This window comes from Lonchura striata, chromosome 5 (assembly GCF_050655825.1).
Source record: "Lonchura striata isolate lonStrDom1 chromosome 5, ASM5065582v1, whole genome shotgun sequence".
NCBI lineage: Eukaryota > Metazoa > Chordata > Aves > Passeriformes > Estrildidae > Lonchura > Lonchura striata.
Genome location: NC_140707.1, coordinates 9,805,802 through 9,831,536, shown reverse-complemented (window position 1 = coordinate 9,831,536; position 25,735 = coordinate 9,805,802). Strand labels below are relative to the sequence as shown.

General features: G+C 35.9%; 1 protein-coding gene across 2 annotated transcripts in view; it reads left to right on the top strand.

Moving 5' to 3' along the window:
* The first annotated feature begins 4,981 nt into the window (after nt 1–4,981).
* DCDC1 (doublecortin domain containing 1) overlaps nt 4,982–25,735 on the top strand; it is a 57,650-nt gene continuing 36,896 nt past the window's right edge. For both annotated transcript variants that reach the window (XM_085579583.1, XM_085579584.1), the window contains exons 1-2: nt 4,982–6,017; nt 15,236–15,399. In XM_085579583.1, the coding sequence (XP_085435709.1) occupies nt 5,930–6,017; nt 15,236–15,399 (252 nt within the window). In that variant the 5' untranslated portion in view covers nt 4,982–5,929. The remainder of the gene's footprint in view (nt 6,018–15,235; nt 15,400–25,735) is intronic.

Below are 25,735 nucleotides of genomic sequence, written 5' to 3'. Positions count from 1 at the left end.
CTAATATTACCTGAGGTGAGGGTTATATGTGTATGCAAATATAGTCAATTTTGATTTGGTTGGATATTATAAATATTCAGTAGTTAAAATGCTTGTCTTAAAAGACACGACACTATAACCATATCCAGAAGTTCTATATACAAGAGTATTTTTTTCCTATATAGAGCATTTTAACACTTTCTAAGCACTTTAGTAGGTTTTAGAAGAATTTACATGCTGTCTTTGTTTTCAGGTAAGTCTAGAAGGGCCTTTGTACTTGTTCCAAAACAAGTACAGCACATATGCTTTATGCTACCTCATGCCTGTTATTATTGTGTGATATGTTTGAAAAAAGTTTTAAAAAATAAATTTTAAGTGCTTTTCAAACCTAGAGTGGGTAACAACATGGAATCCTTTGCAACAATTTGCACTACACATAAGGAATTTTGAATGCCTGGAATATTAGTATTCAGTCCCTCCTGAATTATGTCATCCAGGTTTGGGGTTTTTTTTTAAGATTGTAGGACAATACAATAATTGTAGATCCCTTCCAACTGAAGTGTTCTATTTATTCACTATAGTTTTCACCCACTAAAATAATACCCAGGAGAACTATATAACTACATCTGGCACAGTTAATGGAAAGTCATTTCTCTGTCAGTTTTCTGATATTCCCTTTGATAGAGATCATCCCATATTTTGAATATAAATTGATTGTATTGCCATCAATATTGGTGCTAATAGATGTCAAGATACTGCATTCAAATGTGAATAATAATTCTTCAGCAGAAAATGTTCTTACAACCTCTTGTCTAACTAGAACATCCACAATTCCTTCAATATGATGAGGATAATCAAACACAGACCAAAATTGTCTGTACACTGGAGCACAAAAAAGATCAGCAGTAATTTCTGAACATCCCAGAAAAAACTGCTAATCAATCTTTTTTTTCTTTCTTTTCCTCTGAAATGCCTTGACCTAGAACATTAATTATGAAAGTGATATCCATGACTCCTCAGAGATGTGTGGGCTGCCTGTAAAGGGTGGCTGGGCAGGGAGCTGTGGATGCCCAACAGTGACAGGCCAAAAGTGACTCAGACTAGTTTGGAGTGTGTTCCAAATCAGGGCACTGTTGCTAAAAGAAGTTTCCACCACTTGTGCCCTGGCATTGTAGGAATTCTGCAGCTCCCTGGCCAGTGCAAGGATTCTGCTCCATCATTCAGTGATGATGATCTATGACAAAAATAAACCAGCTGAAGTCATCAATTTTAATCTGGAATAGTTTCTGGAGATTGATCTACTGCACACAGTACAAGAAAAGAGGTTGCAGGGGAGTCGAAAGAAACAAATGAGTCTGCAAGACAAAAACTGCTGGAAAGTTCTGGCATGTGTGTTCTGCTTTGTGGGAGGAAGAAGAACTGGGGGCAAAGGGACAGTTGTGTGTTCTGTGCAAGTCATGGTGTGCTGGTTTGGTAGAGAGTAGGGGTAGAGTTCGTTTTCTGTGCAGTGGCTGGTGTGGGGCTGTGTTTGGATTTGTGCTGAGCACAGGGCTGGTCACACAGAGATGTTTTTGTTGTTGTTGCTGCACAGAGCCAAGGCTTCTCTGCTTTTTGTGAGCTCCACTGTGAGGGAGCTGGGGGTGCCTGGGAGGGAGGGAGGGGACACAGCCAGGACAGGTGACCCCAGCTGACCAAAGGGACATTCCAGGCCATGTGGCATCATGCTCAGTGTATAAAGCGGGGACAAGAAGGAAGAAGGAGGAAAAGGGGACCATTTGGAGTGGTGGCATTTGTCTTCCCAAACCTTACCCGTGATGGGACCCTGCTCTCCTGGAGAAGGCTGAACTCCTGCCTGCCCATGGGAAGCAGGGAATTAATTCCATTTTTTCCTTTCCTTCTGTGTGTGTGGCTTTTGCTTTCCCTATTAAACTGTCCTTATCTCACCCGATGAATATTCTGGCTTCAACCCTTTCCATTTTCTCCCCTGTTCCGCTGCTGGGGTCCAGTGAGCAGCTGCCTGGGGCTGGATTGTTGGCTGGGGTTAAACCATAATGAAAAGTCAGCATATTTAAAATAAACTGCAAATTGGTGTCACAGGCATTAATGCAAAATAATTATAAAACAGAAATATTTTTAAACCTTAATCAATTTTTAAACCAGTCAAGTGATTAAAAAAGAAAAATTATTTCTTGCTGGGAAAAGCCAAATTACCATAAAAATCACAGTACTGTATCAGACTAGACTTTCACATAGTCCAACATCCTGTCTTGAAGTAGATGTCTAATAAAAAGTGGGAGAATAAAGGCAGCATATGGTGCATATGGTGCATATGTTGATAGTTTCCTAGCACACTGCCCTAATCTGGAACAACACCGGTTATGATGCAGTCAAATCACCAATGTATCATAGGCAGAGCATTTTCTTTCCCCTTAATGCAAATATTATTTGTTATTTGAAACTTTATTCCTTCCCTTGGCAGTGTCATTGACTTAGCATGATTTAAAAGAAACTATTAAAATGTGAGGGTTTTCAATGTAAAACAGGCAAATGCTCAGCAGATTGTTGCTATTGTGTGAAGTGTGCTCGTTTCTTCTTTGTCAGTAAATACTTCTTTGCAGGCTGAAGGATGTTTGATTCTCTGTGTTCTGAAACCCTGAAAAAAGGGATGACTTTCTCACTTCACTTCTATATCTGTATCACTGAAGGAATGGGGAAAAAGACACACTGAACAATTACTCTTTCTGTTTCCATTCTCAAAAAAGCACATTTACCAGGCTGTACAAGCTCCACAGCCTTCCTCCCATCTCTACTTAGTCAACTCCACACCCACCACAAAGCAATCAGTACACTGATCTATAGCAAAGAGTTAGATTCAGAATTCCAATCCACAAGGAATTTTCATGCTGAAAATGCCTATCCTTATACAATTAAAATTGCATGTTAAGTATGTTTATAAAATTTGAAATAAGAGATGATATATAGTTATAAATGGACACAATATAGAGTTGGATACATAGACAATACATATTTTTTTCTAATTAGTTTTATATTTGAAAATAAGTGTATGAAACATTTTTTTTTCTGTCTCACCAAAGTCCAGAAAATGCCTAAAATAATGTTCATTTTAATCCTGAACCTGATTCTCCCAAATCTATTTTAGTAATTTTCAGTTGGGCAACTGTATAGAAAAGTAAGGAACTTTTTTTTGTAAAGGATTGGAAACTGAAGCATATGTTCATTTTAATCCTGAACCTGATTCTCCCAAATCTATTTTAGATAGTAATTTTCAGTTGGGCAATTGTATAGAAAAGTAAGGAACTTTTTGTTGTAAAGGATTGGAAACTGAAGCTGTTGGAGGACCTTGACCCCATTGTCAGAAATTGTAATATATTTGTATATTTTCCCATCTTCTATTCTCTCTTGTAAAGAAGGGGATGCTGAGTAAGAAACATGGCATTTGGGCCTAAATATGGCAAATAAGTGCAGAAATGGGTAAATGGAGGGGAATATATGGAACTTAGCTTGGGTGATGTTCAGCACCTTCAAGAGTTCCATGATTGTTTTAGAACTGCATTGAAGATACTGTAACTACAGTTAAAATGGAAAAAAAAAAAGAAAAAAAGAAAATAACCCTAAAATTTAATTGATGGTGTATTCTCTTTGTCTTATTTTAAATTGGATCTCTTTGGACAGGGAGCATCTCTGCTAAGTTTGGTGTGCAGTGCCAATTGTGGGATGTGCATTCTGCTGAGGCAGGAGATGCATTTTTCACAACTAATCATCTTTTATTGCAGATAAATGTGGGCTTTTTGAAACTGGATGACTTCCTTTGAAAATTTGCAAGATTTGTAGTATTTTTCTTCTCTGTGGTGTCTATGAGCACCTTGAAAAAGACAGCTCAGGATATTCCCCTGCCTGACCTGAAACAGAAATGATGGCTGAATAATGTCATTAGTATTTTCCTCTTACCTCTTGTTTTCAACAGCTCTGTGAACAACGAATTTCTCCTGGTCAAAGTATTGCCATTTCTGTCATCAAAAAGTAACTTGTACACTGTCTTTCTTAGACTTTCTTTCAAAGAATGACAGGTAATTTCAGCAGCATCACTTTAGTGACAGTTTCTGCTTTAATCACACAACTTCTACTGTGATGATTCATCTCCTTCATAATTTTGCATTGGCTGAATAGTATTGCACAATATAAAACAGCTATTGTATATATGCTCAAGTATTGTGATTTCTGTATAAGCTGGAGGGAGGTAAGCTAAATATTCAATAATCAATTATTTTGAAGTGAGTGTAGCAAGAAAATAGTATTTAAAATAATGCTATCAAGAAATGCAAGTTTTAAATTGACTGAGGTATATGACTTTATGTTGTTCAAGCTGAAAACCTGGTTCAGCATAAAATCTCAGTAGTGGGAGGATTCTCTCTAGAACACTAGCTGTAATGTATGACAAGGAAAAACCAGAACGATTGGGCATGGACAGTAAACATAACTTAAAATTTTGCTGTGGGCACAAGAAATGGCTTGTGGTGTTGCTGTTGCGATGATACACAATGGACCAAAACATTATGATGTTATTCTAAAGTTTTCTAAAGGTGAACTTCTATCTTTGCTGGCAGAGTTAAAAATTAAAAATAACTTTTTATTAAAAGCTATTAGGATTAAACATGTAAATGAATGAGAATAATTTGTATGTTTAATTGGAATCAGAAGTTAAATTAATAAATTATGACCTTTCTAGAGTTTAGCATGGTAAGTTTATTCAAAGCAGGCATTCTCAAGTCAAAACATACTGCCAGAAAAAAAAAAAATAGGGAAAACCAAGCCCCCCTCTCTCTTCAGAAACCAGTTTAATTCAGTTGTAGGCCACACACTTCCCACTGCTAGGGAACCTCTTCCTGAAGTGACAAAGTTCTAAAACATTGCTCCATTATATTGGTTTTCTTCCATGATTATCCATGGTCAATGACTACACATAAACAATTTTGCACAACACAGTCATCTTTCTGTGTGACTAAACAATCAGATTTGATTTGATTAGATTTTTATGTCTTATAAAGTCTTTGAAGAAGATCTTTCTGCTGCATGTGTGTGTACAGCATCTGAGATGTAGATTCATTTTTTACAAGCATTTAAGTTTTTGCTTTTTAAAATTTTAATTTTTAAAAAAATTAAATAAAAAAAATATTAAATTTTATTTTTTTTAGTTCATGTTATTTCATTTGGTAAAAGACACAAAACATTTCACAAGACCTGCAACTACCTTCATACCCTTCCCTCCAAGATGACTTGGAATATGCAATTTCTTGCATTTCTAATAAATTTGCATATATAGAATGCTGAACTTGAAACTGACTAGAGTCATTACTGGACTAGATTTGAATGCAATTTCTCACATTTCAAATAATTTTGCCTATGTAGAATGCTAGATTGGAAATTACTAGAGTCATTGCTGGAAATCTAATGATTGGCAGCTATAAGTTCTGCATTTTATCTAGAGTACAGATTGCTTTGCCAAGGCATTTGTTCTCTTAGTGCTAAATGTTTTCTTTTTAGGTTTTTAGGGCTTATTCTATGGCTTTTTTGATTTTCTTAATGCTGTTAAAGAACTAGGTTTTAATTATTTGTGGTAAGATCTTTCTTTTTTTAAAGTTTTCATATGCTTGCATGTAGGCACACAGCTTGTGGTGATGGGGAGTGGGGCTGGGGCTGATCCTCATCCCCAGTGGGTGCAGCTGTGCAGGACAGGTGAATAAAATTGCAGGTAAGGAGCCAGGGAGTGCCCAGGTGTGCTGGGCAAGCACACAGGGCCCAGAGGCACACAGGGGCAGTGCATCAACAGGAGGGGATGAAAGGCTGGGCTGAAGGACAAGGGAGCAGAGCCTGCAGCCTCCTCAAGTGCCCTGGTGTGACTCTGTGGGTTGGAGCTTCCTGAAATTGTGTGATGGCACTCTGGGTATTGTGGCTGTCTCAGCTGGGACAATTGCACCCTGCGAATGAATCTTGCTTCTCTAGTGAGATACTAACACGAGGTATGTGGAGAAATAGTTGGCAGTATCATAAGTGGTAAATCAATGTTTGTAGGACAGGTATTCAATTTACTACATTACTACATTCCATTTACTACATTAGACTGAAAAGCTAATCTGTTTTTTTAACAATTTGTGTGGGTTGGTGCCCTTAATTTGAACTGAAAATGGCAAATAGTCAATAAACTTCGGTTAAGGTTATTGCTTTGTGTTATTCTAGCATTTTAATATTTGCATGGTTTTAGTAAATTTTCAGTGGTTTCAGTGTCTTTTGTAGGAAAGAATTTTCTTAACTTCCGCCCTTATATATGGTCTATAAGTAAGGCATTATTCCAACTCTGTTTAAGAAGGCTAAAAATTGTTTCTTTGAGCTTTTATCAATGGTTGCTTTTAGCAAATACCTATATCCTTCTACTCAATTAGGCATTGAAAAATATATCCCCATGACTGTTTTTTCCTTTATTCATGAATATCTCTCTTTTGGACACCAAAGTTTTTTAATACAAGACTTTAAATAAATAAATTCAAGATCTGTGGACTTTAGAGTTGTCTGTAAATAATCCTCCTATCATGGGAGAAATATATATGGAAGATGTAGCATTTGTATATCAATAAAAGGAGTCTTATGTTCTTTAGGTTTTGCACCTCAAGAAATGTCTTTGTAGGCAGTCTGCTTTTTTCTCTTCTACTCGTTACCAGTTTCAGAGAAGCAAAGCAGATTTCAGTTCCATAATATTCCCTGGCCACATTTTAGGAAGAGAGATGGCTGCCTTAATGATGAGCATTTTCTGGCTATTTCCAAGTGTACAGCTAATTTCACATCAAAGATATCGAATGAATATTTTCTTGGTTATTAAAAGGAATTTAGGGAATGGTCATTAATAAGAGTATGATATTCTCATCTAAATATTCCCCCAAATTGTCTGAAGAGAAACTGAACTGTCAGTATTGTTGTATATAAAATCCACTGCCATATTCATTGCTTCTCTGTGTGATGAAGTTTCTCTCTTCAATGTAATTTTCAATTTATATATTGTATACAGAATATTTCTATTATTATAGCAGTTGTTAGTAGCCTAATGTTAGGCTGCATTATTACACATCTATTATAATAGAAAGATTATACATTTTTTCATTAAAATTTGACACTTAAATGAAATTAAATGCTCTGCGCTCAGTCCTGCTCACCTGTAAAATTCTCCATTGGAAAGCACAACAGAGTCTATTGAATTTCTTTGACACATTGAATGTACCAACTTATACTGCTTAGTGTAGTAGATACATTCCGGAAAAAATAAAATAATAAAAAAAAAAAATTTAAAAAGCTTTAATTAATCTAGCAAGTATGTAGCTGCTGACTGTAACCAGCAGGGCACTGAAACTGCACTAAGTTCCATTATAGCGCACCTTCCCTTGACTAAGTAAATTAAAATACCAAAAAATGTCACGAGACCAAGCTTTCCTTTCTCCTGCTGGGCAGTACATGTATCTGGTTGGACAGAAAACATCACCTGTGCTATTTAGTAATTTTTTAGAATAGTATCTGGAGTTTGTTTTGAAAGCTGATATCTTCATAGGTATTTTGGTTTTGGTTTTTTTAAAACTGTAGTTCATTAGGAGTAATTCTTTTGCCTGAATGAAATTCATATACATGAGGTCAGAGTTGGGAAGATTATTTTTCTCCAGTAGCTTCTACTTAGTTTAATACCTGTTTAACTTAAGCAATATGTGTTGTTCTTGTAAGTCTTAAGGAACTTTTGCATGTTAGAAAAAATGCTGGAGAAAGAATGCCTAAATAAAGTCCAAGAAAGGAAATGCCAAGGCTGGCAGCTGGACAGTCATAATCCAATCCACAAGTACAGGCTGGGGTGGCAGGGAGTAAGGAACATGCATTCTGATTTTTCCCAGTAGAATTCAATGAATGGATAAGAAGCAGTGGATAAAACCTGATGTGTGGAAAAGTCTACTTAAGCATAAGAGGAAAAAAATGTTTACTGTGGGTTGCTCAAACACTGAAGAGTTTGTCCAAAGATGTTTTGGAGTCTTATTTTTGGGGACATTCAAAATACACTGCAGAAAACCCTGGCCAATGTGCTCTTGCCTGACCCTTCTTGGAGAAGGGATTTGGGCTAGAAAAACCTCTGGAAATCCCTCCCCAGTCTCAGCCATTATCTGAGCCTGTGAAATCACCAGGTGAGCTGCAGTAAGGTGTCAGATTGACCTCTTTTCAAGAATTCTGAGCATATTGAAGCTGAGAAAGTTGTCTTGGCCTTTCACTGGCTGCTGCAATTGCATCTGTAAATGACTGAATATTTTGAAAACAGAGAGGAGCACCTGGAGGTTGGTGAGCATTTAAAAAAGGAAATACACAGGAAAATTATTAGTTTTTTGTAAAAGACTTTATGGATTTGATAAATGTCTTCCAATTGTGGCACAGCTCCTTGTGTAAGCATGGGAAAGCTTCCCAATATGAACCAACAAAGTCATTTTAAGTCCAAATGGTTTTAAAAAGAGCCTATTTTAGTACTGAGGTATAGAAACTTGACCTCAGCAACGTGCTTGCATAAAGGCAGAAGGAGTAAAGAGAGAAAAAGATTGGATGTTTTCAAAATTAGTTTAAAGATGCAGCTTCTTCATTTGTGATGGCTTCCTCTGTTTTTGCAGCATTTCATGGATTGAAGCCTCCCCAAAACTCTTAATGACAAAACTTGTACATGAAGTGGATTGCTATTGGTTTGTGCTATGCTAACATTCATTAAGAAAAATACTAACCAAAGAGAGATGGAGAATCCTGTGTGCCCCAGGTTGCATGAAATGAAATTGAACTCCTGTATCTCTCTGTCTTAATAAAGTTATAATCATCACAAATATGCACACAGATGTGTGCGTGCAGTGCACCCCTTTCCACTGCACTTTCATTTAATTCCCTTCCATTTATCTCTTTACTCCTAAATGAGGAACAAAAGCAGCCTGCTGTTATGCTGTTACTCCCTGTTTCTCTTTTGGTCTTAAACTTGTTCAAATTTCAGTTTTGTCTCTGAACTTCAGCACAAGAGCAGATGGAAAGCCTAGATGTATGTTTCATGTGAGCAGAGTGATTCATTCATTCCAAGTTGAACATTCACATGGAATTAAATCACTTCCATAGGTTGTTTTAAAACAGGGAAATGCATTACTGTGTTTCATCCTGAACAGGTGGAATTTTCCTAGAGGAGCTGAGGCAGCACAGTGAGTCTTGGAAGGTTTCTGTTGCCCAAACAGAGCAGTGTGAGTGTGGCAGCAAGTTTGACATTCATTACCTTTCTTGTTCTGTGGAGACACTGCATGTGATTACTCTCCTGCAGGCCATCACAAGTTGTCATTTCTGGTTGCTGTTGGCTTGGATTTGCTGTGGTCCCACACACTGCTGCTTGCGAAGTCATGAGCTGTGTTGTAATGTCTGCAAGTGTGTGTGTCATTCCTGCACATGAAAGGACTGAGGACTGCAAATTAAGGCTGTGCAGCTCTCTTTTTCTGCCTGGAAAAAGAGGTTTCTACAAAATATGGGATTGTAACTCTTCCTACTGAGTAAAAATTTGCCAAGTTCTTTTGGCCTGACAATATTTAGGTAGCATCATTAATTAGCAGGACACTCATTTCAGTCAAACCTTATTTTAACTTTTACATAGCAAGTTACTCAAATCTATTAATTTTCTACTCTGACCTGTTATAAGCTGCTCTAGTTTAAAAAAAAAAAAAAAATGTGCAGGGTGGTAGAAGTGAAGAAAGAGGCATAAAGTGCATTGGAAAACTCCCAAATGTCCCCTGCAAATGGACCCTATTCAGAATCAGTAAGCGTGTGATGAGTGAAGTGGTTTTGAATATCGCCTTTAGATTCCATGCTGTTACAAGGCCAGCCCCGAACATGGCAACTCTTATTTCCACACACAGTACCTCTTCACTCTCAATTTAACCCAAAAATCTGATGAACCCATTACTCCATACTTGATTTCATGGAACAAGGAGTAGATATAGTTACAAATGATCAATCACAAGCCGTGAACCAAAGCAGCAAGGCATTAACAATTCACACCATTTCGGTCCACTTGCTCAAGCAGAAGATGTGCCAGCATATTTAATGCACAGCTACTTCGTTCAGTCCAGGAAAGACATGACTCATGCTCATTTTAGGAACTGAGGAGACTTGGTAGGTTTTCATACCTACTAACCACCCAGGGTTAGAGTTTTCATTTCTAACCAATTAACACAACCAGGTGATCAGTAAAGGGCATAGCTGTGGACGAAGCTTTAAATTCGATTTTGCTCAGGTAAAAAAAAAAAAAAAAAAAAAACTACACAGAAAGATGACCAGAGGAGTGGTTCCCACAAAAAAAGCCAAGTTGTGTTGTAGGAATTTGTAGTGTACAATCAACATCTTGTTCAGCAGAATTGTAACACTGCAGACCCCACAGGCATATGCCGTCAATTTAATGGGATCACTGGGAAAGCAAAGCAGCTGTGAAAGATTGCTTTAAGTACAGCAATCGTGTACTTGTCATTCTGCTCAATGGTGGAAAAATCCAAATTCGGATAGGCATCAGTATTTAAGAAAATGACTGCTAAAGCATCTCTCATAAGTACCTTGGGGACAATAGGATTTGACATATAGCATATAAACAAAAGTACACAGCAGCTGTTAGATTAGTTTTTGTTTGAGTAAAAACACTCCGATGCAATTTAAGGAGCAGAGGGAAATGCATGGTCTCCATAATTCCATTTCCCTATGCAAATTACAGTTTGGACAGTGAGTGCCAGTTGCCCTGGACAAGGAACTGCTAAAAATCAGAAGTTGCTATGTATTGCTAAAACTCATGGTTGCTAAAAATTAGAAATGTGAAGCACTGTGAGCACCAACTCAATCTTATGCCTTTAGTGATATATATATATATATATAAAAGTAGATAAATATCTACTTTATATATTTGAATATAGGGTATATTGAAAGTACCAAAGTACCTTCAGGAAAAAAAGCCTTGTCCCTAAAAAGTATAAAAATAATTCCTAATATTTTGGTCAAATTAAAAGATCTTTGTTTCCCCTAATGGAAATAAACGTTGATGATTTATTTCTGGTTGTCCTGATATTGTTATTTGCTTAAAAAAAAAAAAAAAGCCATTTGGTACCTTGTTTGCTAAGAGAAATTGGCGGAGAAAGGAACTTGGCAAAATAGAAAAAATAATGCCATAAAAACGTATGTCTCTGCTCCCGTAAGGTGGTTGGTCCTAGTAAGAAGAAAGTTAACAAACTGAATTTTGGAGAATTTGCTTTTTAGCTTTTTGCAGTCCACTGGTGATGATGGCAAATTACCAGATGGTGGTTTTCCCATTCCTTTACAAACATTCTGCTTACTTTTTGTGGATACCTTACTAGATTTCATCCTTTCTGTCACTCAATTTGAGAAACATTTCACTCTTATAATTTTCAGCAAGTCTAAAGACAAGACAAAGTGGAAAAAAAGTCAAGATTTTTATCTTCTGTTTGCCACAGTGGCAATTTAAAATCCCTGGGTTTTGTTTTAGGGAAAATTTCACATCTCTTTTCTTCAGAGGAGTGTAAAATTACACTGTAAAACAATTATTTTCTTCAAGGAAATTCGATGTTTGTCATGTGATTTGAAGTCAATAAATCAATAAGTGGGAGAATAAAAATAATGGTGTACCAACCCTGCTCAGTTTAGCTGAGGAGCAAAGTTCCTTTGGTACTCTCCTTTTATCCATTGCTGACTCCCCAGCAGATGAGACTGCTGCAATGGGCAAAATTACTCATTAAAAGAGGAAAAAAAGAAGTTTGGTTCTAATGCAGGGTTTTAAATTCTGCATGGAAGCTAAAAAGAAAAGGGATTTTGCTATAACTTAAAGTGTTCTCCGTAACTTTAAACTACCTTTTTTTGCTCTATAACCTTCTGAAGGACACATTGTGATGAGTTGCTCCTGAAAGTCAGCTCATGCACTTTCCTCCAAGGGTTAAATTTACCTTCTCTTGCTCTTACTGACTTTCCTGCTCCTGCCTCATTATTCATTTTGTAATCTTTGATCAGCTGTAATGGACTGTGCAACACTTCACAATAAATTTGCAAATATTTTGGAAATTTTTCCTGTATGTTCTTTTCACCTTACTTGGTAGATGGCTTTTTTTTTTTTTAAACACAGTACCAAAGCACTTTGTTGGGAGATACTTTGTGAAGTCATTACTGATACTCCTTCAGTTTTTAAAAGATGATAGTTCAGACTAGTACCTTCTTTATTTTAGGTAAATCAAAATGTGTGGAAGTCTGGAAGTAACTAACTTTATTGGAAATTATTCTTGCATACATCAGTTCCAAATAAGAACAACATAAATGTTCCTAAAATAGGGAGAATTTTTGAACAACTGTGATTTTTTTTTCTTTATTTCAAGGGGTTTTTGTTTTGAGTATCTTCTGGAATCGCCACGAAAAATAAAGTTATGGAATATTTCAATGAAAGTAGACCCTTCTGAAGTGACTGCTCTGGTGTTCTACCTTTATTCCTTCAACTTCCTAGGCACACATTTTTGTACTTTAATGAATGCTTAATAAGTGAATACCATTTATATTTTGATTATTAAAAAGGGGAGTCAAAAGAATGGGGGGAAAAAGAAGCAATACAAGCACTTTGAGACTATAAATCTGGGAATGATAAGGTGGAGTGTGGAATGAAGTAAATACCATTATGGATAAAGTCAGCTGATGTTTATGGAAATGATTATTGCTTATAGAAAATTAATTTGGTCTGATACTCAGTGTTCCTGAGGTGTGTCTGAAAGAGGTGACACTTTGAATCTTTAAATTCCAAGGTAGCCCAGGAGATCTTGGAACTCTGTGGTCCCTAAGGTCACCACCTTCAGAGGAAGTGGATCAACACTGCTGCATTATATTGTTACAATATTAAAATTATTAAAATGTTAAAGTTATTTGTGGTGAAGTTAAATTATTGTCAGTATTATAATTGGTGTTTTAAATTTAACATTCAACGCCAGTATACAAAAATTTTTCCGCAGCTGTTTCAGTCTACAGGCAGAAAATCAGCACTTAATTTCTGTGAAGTTTATCCTATGGTAACTAAGTTAAAAAGCACTGAATAAAAACCGCATTCACTTCAGTTATTTGTAAACCTTCCAAAGACATAAATGGGATCAGATTTTCATCCTTTTATTTTGTTTGAACTGAGTAAGACTATAACCACTCCTCATTACATACCACATCACGTGAAACATAGATTTAATTCTGGTGCTGCTCACTGAAGTCAATTCACCCCTACTAGTGTTCCTGGTCAAATCTCATTCATTATCTCTCCTAATCTATTTAATTTAATGTCTGGCTCCCATGAATGAGAAGTGCATTATTACAATAGTCTGGAAAACTATTAATTCACTTATTGTCAACTTGAGATAATGTTTGCTCATGTTCAATTGCATGGTCATATGCTGAGAAATCAGGTTTTAAATGCAAATATTTAATGGTCTGTTGTGTGTGTTCTGGCTTGGGATCTTTGCTTTGACGAAGTATTTTCAAAAAGTCTTGCAGTATTGCCCTTTAATACTAAATAAGATAATCATTAGAGAAGGTTAATATGCATATTAACTTACTCAGAGAACCCTCAGTCTTATTTTGTTAAGTCTGGTCTCCCTTTAGATAAGACAAGTGCACTATATGGAAGCTCTCAGGAATGTTTATGTGAGAATACATACAATTACTGACTATGTTATCAAATCCTATCATAAAATTGTGGAAGTCACAAGACCTGGACTTTAACATGATTTTTAAAACAGCAATGCCTTTCACAAAAAATAGACACAATTTTGTTTAACCCTGTGCTTAAATAATTCCTAAAACACATTGACTTGAGCAGAGACAAAATACAGTCTGTTGCATGATTACCTATTTCTTTATCCTTGAAGATAGATTTAACCATATGAGATGCTCCTTCTTTGTCTGTCTAAAAGTCTTCAGTTATTAAAGAACTTGCATACGAAAGTTCCTTAACTGAGGCCTTGGTTCACACTCTGCTCTCACAGCTGAGTGAACATCTATTGAGGCTCAATATTTGCCCTACCCAAATGGAACACATCTCCTATTCTAATAAAATACAGGCAGTGTAATTCGCCTCCTCTGGTATTTTGTCTGACAAAATCTGCAATTCTTTGTCCGTCTTTATGTACCTAGTAAATCCACCATTTATACTGACATAGCTACTGTGAATCTTTATGACCACAGATTGACTAGATGGAGGAATTATGTATATAATTTTGTTTGCATTGTTTACAGGAATGCTTTATACAAATTTATTTCATTTCATATTGCTCATAAAACCAGATTTTGGTGGTTCCTTCCCCTTCCCTCCTCTGAAATGTTGCTTAATGTTATTTTATTTTATTGTGTAAGAAAGGTCTGCATATTTTACAGAGAAAGGTATGCAGGGCACATGCACCCTAGTAATGCCTGAAGCCAAAATAATAATTCCTTATTTATCTCACATATTGCCATTTAGGTCACTTTGAGAGAATCCTTCCAACCTTTGCAATTATTTGAAATCTAAGAACAGCAAGGCAAAGATCTTGTTGAGAGCATTGCCATGAATTAATTGTATCTCTCTTTTCATTTGATCTTTCTCGCTATTAACCAGCCACACTGAGCAGTTTTATTTGCAACAAGTTGGTTTTTCCATGGTGGCAAAGAGGAGGTTATACTAAAACAGCTTCTGAAAGCGTTGTTTCTATTTTATGAATTTTACAATATTGTGGGTGTATGTCAGCCCCTCAACAGCAAACTGTGTACAGAAACAACATGGATCTTGCAATTTTATCAGGACAAAGCAAGTGGGTTTCAGCAAGGTTGGTTCCAACTCATCTGTGATAAATGAGAAGATAAGGCAATCAGTGCACACCACGACAGCTAGTTAGGCACACTTCAGAGCTACTCAGGTGTGCTCAGCCTTTCATGGGGGTGTCTCCACATAAATACGTCCTTCATGGTGGCCACTAGAAATGCAGGAGTTGCTTTTCCAAGACTTAACCCAGGTCAGATATAAATAATAGATATTAAGAGTTGGTTCTGGTGCCGAGGCTGTGTTAGAGGCTGTATATTTCAGTGGGTCAAAAGAATGCATTTTCTTTTGGTTGTTTGGTGGGGGTTTTATTCCCTTTTTCTTTTTTTCTTTATATAGCTCCTCTACTTGACAGATGCCTGCAAAATGTCATCACAACTTTGTGTGGACCTGTTTTGGTCTTTAAGAGAGAAGGTTTCAGCCTCTCAGGAGCAGTGATTTACATCCAAGGAGTTCTCTTGGCCCTGCACCAACGACTAAAGTCTGCAAAGTGTAGCAAAGAGGTGAGTTGTCCCATTCTTTAAAAGTCTGCTTGTCTGTTTTTATTTTCAAATATACTGATTGTATAAAACCAGCTGTGGCACAAAGAAGTTTGGCACGTGCTGGAGAAGCTGCAGTGCCTGTTAGGAGAAAGAAATGCTTGTCCTGGAATTGCAGAGCCCACAGCAGAGGAGTTAATTTGTCTCTCTGGTGGGGTGGGGTGCCACGTGTTGCATTTTTGCCAAGCCGGGGTGCTCCTTGTGTGGAAATTCTCTAAAGCCATCAGTTCTCACTGCTGTTCTGCACAGGCAGCTTTTAGTCGTCTCAAAAGTCTTCCCACAGAACTAACTTCAATAGCAATTCAGTTGAAACGTGTTATAAATAAATAAAACTAAGTACAGCTGGCACGGCATCATGACAAATTAAATAAATTTATCGTATTTTAAAACATCATGATTTTAATTTCTATATGTGTGCTGGCAAACAAATGTACCAGATGTGCATTTTCAATTAGAAAAAGCAGTGGCAAACAGACACTCTCCTGTCCGACAGTTTGGGAGCAATTTTTTATTACTCAAATTTTAGGAAACATAAGTGAGAAAACACTGATCTTGCTGAGCACAGCAACATCATTTCATTTATGTGTTTACGAATGTGCATATTTTTAAGTACTAGGTGAAAAATAGGAGACATAAAGGTTTTGAAGGCAAAAATGAAATGGAGCAGGCAGTGAGGACGCTGAGATTTCAAAGTGCTGCTGGCCCCAGAATTGAGGATGAGCAGCTCCAGGCTGGGAGGAAGGAAGGGGGAGGAGAGGAGCAGGCACAGTGTCACTCACTGTTTATACAGCACCTCCTGCTGCCACAGCCACACAGAGAAATGAGCTGCGAGCCGCTGCTCCTCTCCAGAACTAACAGTGGTCAGCTAGAAGAAATCAAACAAAAAGCCAAAAATGAGAGAGCGTGTGAAAGGGAAACAAGAAAAGGAAAAAGAAAAGCTTATTTTGGAATGTTTCTGAGGCAGTATAGTGATATATTAAAAGTGGGAAATAATCTTTACATATTTTGTGATAATTCTACCCTTTTAAGACAATGTTGCCTGTCACAAAAGCCATAGAACTGAAATCTACTACTTTCCAGTGCCTTAAAACATAGTATTCTCTTAAATAAATACAAGTATATATAATGCATACAAGTATTTATCAAGTAGAATGGCAATTAGTTGAACAAAACAGACAAGAGAGTTTCTAAATAGAAATTCACAGGAAAGCCATTTTTTGACTATTTTCAGTCTTTTCTTTAAATAATATATAATGACATGCCAGTAAACTAGCTCATGCTAATCATTCCTCCCTTGATCATCTGTTAGTGTTCAGTAGGAAATTGTAAATGACAAGAAAATAAAACAATTTTAGTAGATTTCAAATATCTCTTCTGAAGACAAATGATTCTTTATAATGAGAGACTTGCATATAGATTTATGCTCATATAATCAGCTTGGACATTTGTAACTTTTAAGAGTCCAGATTACAAGGATAAATGTCAGTACAGCTATGAAAAACTTACCATTAAAATATTTTAATAAACATTTCAAACTGAATTAAGTTCTTAAATGAAAATTTTACAGCACAAGGATGTTAAATGTTTTGTGCAGTTAACATGCCAAAACCTCGTGTTTAGTTATATTACTTTAAAGATAAGATACAACATATAATTCAGTGTAAAGTGCTCTCTGTTCATTTTTCCAGCTTTTTCTCTAACTGAAATTGTGCTAGGACTGAGCATAAATTAAGTAATTATAGCAACTGGGGGTTATTTCAACTGTAGGTGTAACAATTCTTCTGATGGTGCTCTTACACCGTTTTGTTGATGTTGACCTTGTCTGAATAAAGTTTGTTTTGCAATGAGCACGTTGTGCTGTGATACAAATGCAGGGTTAGAAGCACATTAATAACAAACCTGGACATTTCAGGGCAATACTTTCACTTTGTCCTGTTGTGCTGAGGCCTGGCAGGGCAGTGCTGTGGTGGCTGCACGCAGAATTCACACAATATAACATCCAGCCACTGCCTGACAGCATTACAAAGATTTGCTCCATTTCCATTTGTCTCTCTGCTCTTTGGACACCTGAATTATTTGTGCTTACTTTGTTTTTTCATGTAAGTCAAAGGGGAAAGCAGATTTTAAAGAAGTTCTATTCTTAGATTCAGCATTACTCTGCTAAGGCACTTTGCTGAAATCAAGAAGCACATAAACTAATAACATGCTAATACACACAATTCTATAACGCTATAATACATGTATTTCTGTTCAATCCACCTGCACTTCAGTCAAAAATGTGTGTATTGAATTTAAAAATTGTTGTCTTGATATTCCTGCTGCTCCTTGCCCCAGGGAAGGGCACAGTGAGGAGCCCCTGCCCCTTAGCTGGAGTGTTTGTAGCCTTTCACAGGGGACAGGACATTCTTCAAAGTGTTCCCTGAAATTCATATAGGCTAAGTAAGCCAGATGAAACCCAGGGAATACTTGAGCTTTTGCAACTGGCTTTATTTTTTTTTTTAAATCAATGAAAAAGTAAAAAAAACCCGAGTATAAACACTATATTGCAAAAATCCTCTATCTTTTACTTTCTAATTTCAACTGCATATGTATATGATGAGCTATAAGCTTTCCTAAAGTATCAGCAAATTATATCATGACATTTTAATGCCATGAATGCTTGAAGGGAAAAATGCAGCTTTCTGATATTAAAAAAAAAAAAAATTAAGAAATTTAACTCCAGTTCTGTTAGAATTATCCTACTATGAATATTTCAGAGGAAAGCCTTTTGCCTTGCTGTTTTAAACATGATGTGTAGGCATCTGTTGGAATTTCTGGGATCCCCAAATATATCTGAGGTTAAAAATCAGTAAATTTTGTATGTAAAATCAATAAATTTTGTATGTAAAATCAGTAAATATTGTATATAATCAGTAAAATTTTTATATAAGTAATTATATTATTCTTTTACAGCAGAAAAGTGGTAAATTTTTTATCTATTATATCTATTATATAGAATTATATCATTATTTTACACATCTCAGTCAATTTTATATATTATATTTATAATTTTATATCATAAAGGCAGTTAATTATATATATTATATAATTATATTGTTATTTTGCGTAAGTTAATTTTATGTATTATATATAATTATTTTATATCATAAAAGCAGTTGTGTATATATTATATAATTATATAGTTGTTTTACCTAAGTTAATTTTGTGTATTATTTATAATTATTTTATATCATAAAAGCAGTTAATTGTGTATATATTATATAATGATATAGTTGTTTTACCTAAGTTAATTTTATGTATTATATATAATTATTTTATATCATAAAAGCAGTTGTGTATATATTATATAATGATATAGTTATTTTACATAATATAATCAGTTCTTTTTATATATTATATATAATTATTTTATATATGATATATAATTATTTTTTCTCATAAAAGCAGTTCACTTTACATTTATTATATAAGTATATAGTTATTTTACATAATATAATCAGCTAATGATATATATGACATGTAATTATTTTATATCATAAAAGCAGTTTATTCTGTAAAATAATTATATAATATATAATTTAATCAGTCCATTTCATATATAACGTACGCAGTTGAAGGAAAACATATAAGATTTTAATTTTTTTTTTTTCCTGTCTCGCCTCCATAATTCCTACTAAAACCAAATTCAGGAATAAGAAGCCCCCAGCCCAGAAGCTTGGCCGAAGCCGGGCGGGCGGCAGAAGCGGGATGCAGTGGGAGCTGGGGATGCCCGTGATTAGCATTCCCCAGCAGTAGCGGGGCTGTTGGTGGGGGTGCCGGGGCAGGAATGCCATTGTGCCGGCTCCCAGTGTTTGGGGACAAACACTGCTGTGGAGGGAACGTGTGAAAAGGCCACGGAGCTGACAGTGAATGAGGAAGGCTGTGCTTTCTGTGCGCCTCAAGCAGGGAAGCTGTCACTCACCGGCCTAGCACGGCCAAACAGAGGCCAAAAGAGAGGCCTCAAATACCTTTTAAAATCATATTAATGCTTTTTAAACCTCTGCTTCATTTAGGGCTGCGCTGCCGGTCTGGCCTGTGCCAAATAATATCAATTGTGAGCAGGTAAATAAAAGAACGCCTCCTCGCCACGGTGGACATTTACTATGGAAAACGTAGGTCTGGAAGTATTTGAGACTGCCAAGTTTCTATCAGTATGTGGATGTTTTTGAGCACTTACAGGGCTTTAACAAAATTTGGATGTGGTGGTTAACAAACACTGCTGGTCCTGAGGTTTTACTCTGCCACAGTGGACATTTACTATGGAAAATGTAGGTCTAGAAGTGTTTGAGACTGCTGAGTTTCTATCAGGATTTAGATGTTTTTGAGCACTTACAGGGCTTTAGCAAAATTTGGATGTGCTGGTCCTGAGGTTTTACTCTGCCACAGTGGACATTTACTATGAAAAATGTAGGTCTGGAAGTGTTTGAGAATCCCAAGTTTCTATCAGTATTTAGATGTTTTTGAGCACTTACAGTGCTTTAGCAAAATTTGGATGTGGTGGTTAACAAACACTGCTGATGTTTTACTCTGCGTGCTTTTATTTTTACTGTAGGGGTGTCATGTGTGGGGAAGAGGGGACAGAGCTGGGATGAGAAGTGACAGGAAACTGTGCTGAATGTTCATTAGCTTGATCTAGCAGAACTTACAGTAATAGTAATTAATCATTTGAACCACAGCAAATTACATTACATTAAAGTAATGGAGCTAGTATGCAAAATACCCACAAGAAAACAAAAGGGAATAAAATTATTGTCTGATTCTATTATTTGCCATTTTGGCTATGGGAAAACAAACTTAAATGCATTGATTCAAACTGAATATCTCACACTTTTCCTAAGCCATGTGAATAAGCGTCATAATTCAGGAGGCTTTCCCCATTTTGCTGTGCAAATCTGCAAAAATATTAGAGATTTAAAAAAACTGAAGTACTGCCAACTCCAGAACAAAGGAAAAAAAGAAATTCTATATTTCTTCTATTTTCTAGTGTTCTTTTGAAAGTGCTGACTCAAGTTCTGGAGGTTGAATACCTCTGTGAGACACAAACAAAAGCTTTGTTCCATAACTTTTCTCTTTTTGTACTTTATACAAAACATTTATCAGTACTATTCAGTTGGTTTTCTCGGATTGCAATAATTACGTTGTTCAGGAACAATCTCAATGACTTTTTTGTTTTCTTTTTCCCTTATATGATTGAAATACAAACTAGCTTGTAGGTACAATAATTTTCAGAGGATTTGCTGGCAGAAACTGATAAAAGAGATAGGCTTTTATAAAGTATTTTTAAACTGTATGTTTTTCCTATAATTTCTACCCATGCTTGTTCACAGGGTTATCAGAAACTTATGTGAAATGAACCCTCTTTATAGTGCTGTTTTCAGAAAATCAGATTATATTGTGGTAAACTGAGCATAATAATTATTAAACATTATTTGAAAGAAACAAGAACTTCATCAAAATTTAATTTGATATCTGATTCAACACAGTTTTGTATTTGTATTTTTATGGGCTATGAAAGAATATATTCGTAAAATAACTCGAGTATCACAGCCTCAGTTCAGTAACATCCCCCCTCCTTTTTTGTAGACTTAAATTATTTGCTTCCTTTTCCTTGAAGCTTCTTTTTTTTCCTAATTTTGTATGACATAGACTCGTGCTGCTGAAGAGGTGTTAAGTATCTTTATTTCTTTCTTTATAGGGCCCAGAAAAATAGATTTCTTTTTATTTGTGTCTCTGACCTGTGTGGAAGCCACTCAAGAAATGAGTTCACCCACATTAAAGTGAACTTTGTGTAGAGCAATATTCCAAATGAAAACTGTAATATTTCACTCTGGTTTCTTATTAAAATAATATAAAAATAGCAGTTTTGTAATTTTGAAATTGAAATAGAAAACTGCCCTCTTGATAGTTCAGCTAAGTGATTCTTAGAATGTTGGACTGTTTATAGATTTGAGTGAGGCTTGAAATTTTTCCCACAGCTGAGCTGCATTCTAGTTACCAGAAGTATTTTAAGAACCTTAAACTTGTGTCTTTTTCCAAGTGTCATGCCTTGAGCAGGCCTAACATCAGTTAAATGAAGTGAAAATTGCATTCTTGTCTTGATAGAGATGAAAATGGATTTCTGGTCATGAAATAGATGTAGTTGTCACTTTTTTAAAAAGGTGTCAGCAGTTTGCTTCAGCAAGTAAGGTGCCAATTCAGTATGACAGTAAACTTGTGATCTGAGCAATCAATAAAATGCTTCAATAACTTCTGCTTCATTACACTTATAATAAGAGGCTATAGATCTGTGGCACATAAAATGTTGATAAAGAGGATATGTAGGGACTCAGTGTGACATTTTGTTTTAGTAATACAGTAAGTGCAATGTTGCCATCTAGAGTTTGTGCATAGGTAATTATTCTGAAAGCAAAAGCCCGGTGAAATAATAAACATTGATGTTTCCAAGCCCTGTTTGTTTCCATCACTTAGTGGCACGTGTGTCTGTCTGGAGAAGCTCATTTGCCTTGCCAAAAAATTGTGTAGGGCAGGAAAGTAAGACAATTTAAATTTTTATGCTTTTTCGTTAAGTATTGTGTAAGGACACGATTCCCCCCTCGTTCCAAGTTAAGGTTTAGATGCATCTAAGGAGCAATTATCACTTAAATAGATGAAGCTGATGGCAGCTACTAACAAAAATCATTGCAATGGTTTGACACCTGTAAAAGGGGATGAGGGAAGCCTTGTAGTCACAGAGTTAAAATGTTGTGATGTTCCACATTCTGACCAAGGGTTCCTGCAGTTGATTTATGTATTATGAGACCATAAATGGCTCCTGCTGACTTTTCATAAACATACATTGCAGGGTAATTGTCTCTGAGCTATTTATCTTGTGAGAAAATTATTTGGATATGTTAAATAGAGGGGGCTTTACCCTTTTAATATGGATGACACCTGATTGATAGGACCTATCAAGAGCCATATTGAATTTTAAATAAATAAAACTTTATTTAGCTCTAGAGAGGGTTTTGCTTCACAGAGAAATTATTTGGAACCCTTAATTCTTCTGAAAAGTATTTTTAAAAGATGTAGAACCAACAGTTGCATCTAGCAGCATGAAGTATGGGTTTATCTAGTTCAGCAATCCGAGTGTTTTATTTCAGTAAAAAGAAGTGGTTGAGGTTATTGAAGACTGGGTAATTAAAAACATCTTTATAGACAATTCTAATGTGAGCAGCTGCACAGATATGTTTGTTAAGAGAGTGATGAAATAAATATTTTCCTTTTTATAGACAGTAAGAATGATACTGCCTATGGTTTTCCATCTATTTAGTCTGTAATTTATATACAATTTGTCTTCTGAGTATCAGAACCTTATTGTAAGTATGGTGGCTACTCATGTGTCATTTCCTGAGGAGGCAGTCTGCTAACTCCATCCTGTGCTTTGTCATCAGCATTGAATTGTTAATTTCTTCTGCACAGATCATAAATACAGGAGAGTAAGTGGTGGAAATTCTTTCTGAAATTGTGCTGAACAGTTAAATGAATACTCTGAGAATGTAATTTCTGGGTTGTTTTTCACCATGAACTTGCATTGTTTTTTCTTTCTCCCTGTTTGAATATGAATGTTTGCTAGAGACATATGGTTCATGCTAAAAAATTACATATTAGTCAAAAGATCACAGATGGGGATGATTTTTGCTGCAAATTAGAAATTAAGTGACCTTTGGGACTGAGGAAGTTTTACTTATAGTGGGGTCCAGCATCTTTGTCCACCATATTTACCACTAAGGTTTGATTTAACCTCACTGGCCACAAACCTGTTCACCTTTTGAACATGTTATGTGCTGAGGTGCCTCTTGTAAAATCAGGTGAATCCAAATAGTCCTGTTTGTCCTATGGGTTCTTTGGTGATGACAGGGAGGGAAAAGGAATTTCTTACTTCCCATTTTATTATCAGTTTTGCCATTGGATTGCCACAAAACACCTGTGCAAGTAATGTGTCTCTGCACTGAAGTATGAATTTCACATTTTTTAGCATTTAGAATTCACACACAAGGAAGTCTTAACACTTAGTCCAGACTAACTGTGTTTGATGGCATAAAAAAATAATTCTGATCAGCTGGAACCAGGTTCTAACAATATTAGACAGAGGATTCTATTCCTGTATTTTATCTCTCTGAGATTGATACTTGCACACTGAGATTATTTCAGTTAATCCCAGGCTACCTATCCTTCTTTGGGGATTGTGTGAGGTCAAATTACATCACATTTGAGAGTGAATAAATGTACCCTAAATCACTTCAGCTGACAAAGTTGTTAAACAGAATAAATGGAGTGTGTGCTTGTGCCTGGGGGAACTAAGAGATTCTGGTGGTATAAGTGGGTTTATAATAAATTTCTGAGTTTTTAATATTATTCTATTCTTCTCAGCTAAGCAATGTTGGTTGCAAAAAGAGGTCTTCACTTATATTGTTCATAAATAATCTTTAAATAATCCACATAGCACTACACAGACAGCATTGAATCAAGATTAGTTTCAGATGTCTCCTCTGAGTTCAGTAAGAAAACAGCTAAGTGTCCACCCATGTGAAGTGGGATTACTCTTGCAGGAGAGTCCTGGCTGCCACCAACATGCAGCACTGACTTTTCTTTTTGAGGGTTAAATGAAATGCTGCACAATTATTAGATCTACTCTGAGCTAGTTCTTCCACTAAGCCTATTAAAAAGTTGCTAAAATAAAAACTCAGTATAGAACTTTCTGACTATTCTGAAAATAAATTCTTGCATTTAGCAACTTTGAAAGTAATTAGGGAATTCTATTGCTAAAGTCAGTGGAAGTAGATTTGACAGATTTCCTCTAAATTACTCAACCACCTACAGGTATTACTGCCAAGATTCTTTTGAAAAGAGAATAATTTTGATGGAGTTACAACAGCAGAATGAAAGGGTGTGTTGGATAGATTCTCCGAGCTGTTTCAACACCCACAGGTATTATTTGTAAGGAAACAATCATGCAGAGCCTTGAGCTGGTTAGAGAGGGCACAGCATTCCATCTTCACCTGCCATCCTCTCTGTTCTCCCAGCATCCGTGCCCCCGGCCTGCCACCCACTCCTCCCAAAACAAAGCTCACCAAGAGCCTTTGGTGTCAATGGATGAGAGCATCAGTGTTTTTTCAAGGGACCCAAACAGCATAGAAAACTCATTGTTCCTGGCAGACCAAAAGGATTGAGGTGGGAGAAGAAAAACTGTCTTTAGGATTGATTAGTATTCCTCGCATTCTTTCCTAATTAATCAATGTTATTCTTTAATTGTTAGACCCCCTCAAAGGTAATTATTTACTGGCTTAAAAGCTGAATGTAAGAAAAAAAAGAAATGCCCTAAAAAATGAAAATGAAAGTTTTACTTGCTTTATACTCTTTCTGGTTTGACTTGTTTCAGACTTGCAAAGGCTGGTTTGTCTTACTTTAAAAAACCAAGTCCTGAAATACTCAGCCTGGGTTCTTCAAATTGCATAAACTTTACCCAAGGGGTTTAACAGGATGACCTTAAGTCTGTAAAAATGAAACATTGTGATGTTGAGCATTTCTCCGAGGTGCTTTTTTCATGCTATGGTTTTATTTCCATATACTTCTTAAAATATTTATTCTAGTATTGCCTAAAAGATCCAAAAAGACCAGGCCTATTTATTGTGCAAGCACTGGATTTATTTTGTCACACAAAAGTAGTACCCTGTACCTCATAGTGTAATTTTATGGAAATTTAAAATCTTACTATTTGACCATTTTCCCAAAGCCTTTAAATTTGTTTGAATTCTTCTTCTCTAACAGTTGCGTGTGTTTATTATTTTATTTGATTATTTACTTAAATTCAGTATTAACAACATAAGTACTACTATTTAAAAATTAAACTAATTCAGGTTTTTTTTAAATATATTAGGGATATAAATCAAAACTGTCTTCTCAATTTATGGTGTATTGCAGTATTCAAGGACATTAAAATGAATTACTTCCAAACTTCCTTCTCTAGCAAACAACACTAAGTCCAGCCTTCTCTTGCTGAATAATTTTTTTTTTCACAATCCTTAAGCTAAGGAATAGAGCAACCACCTTACTTAGTGCAACTGCAAATAGTGAAGTACTGCACTGCCAGACTGTGCTGACTGAAACAAGGGTCCAGAACATGAGATTTCTGCTGCCCCATCCCAATTGTGCTCAGATCTGATTTATGAGCTACAGTCTTTTGTCCAGAGAGATAAACATCTGTGTCCTGTCATTATTTGGG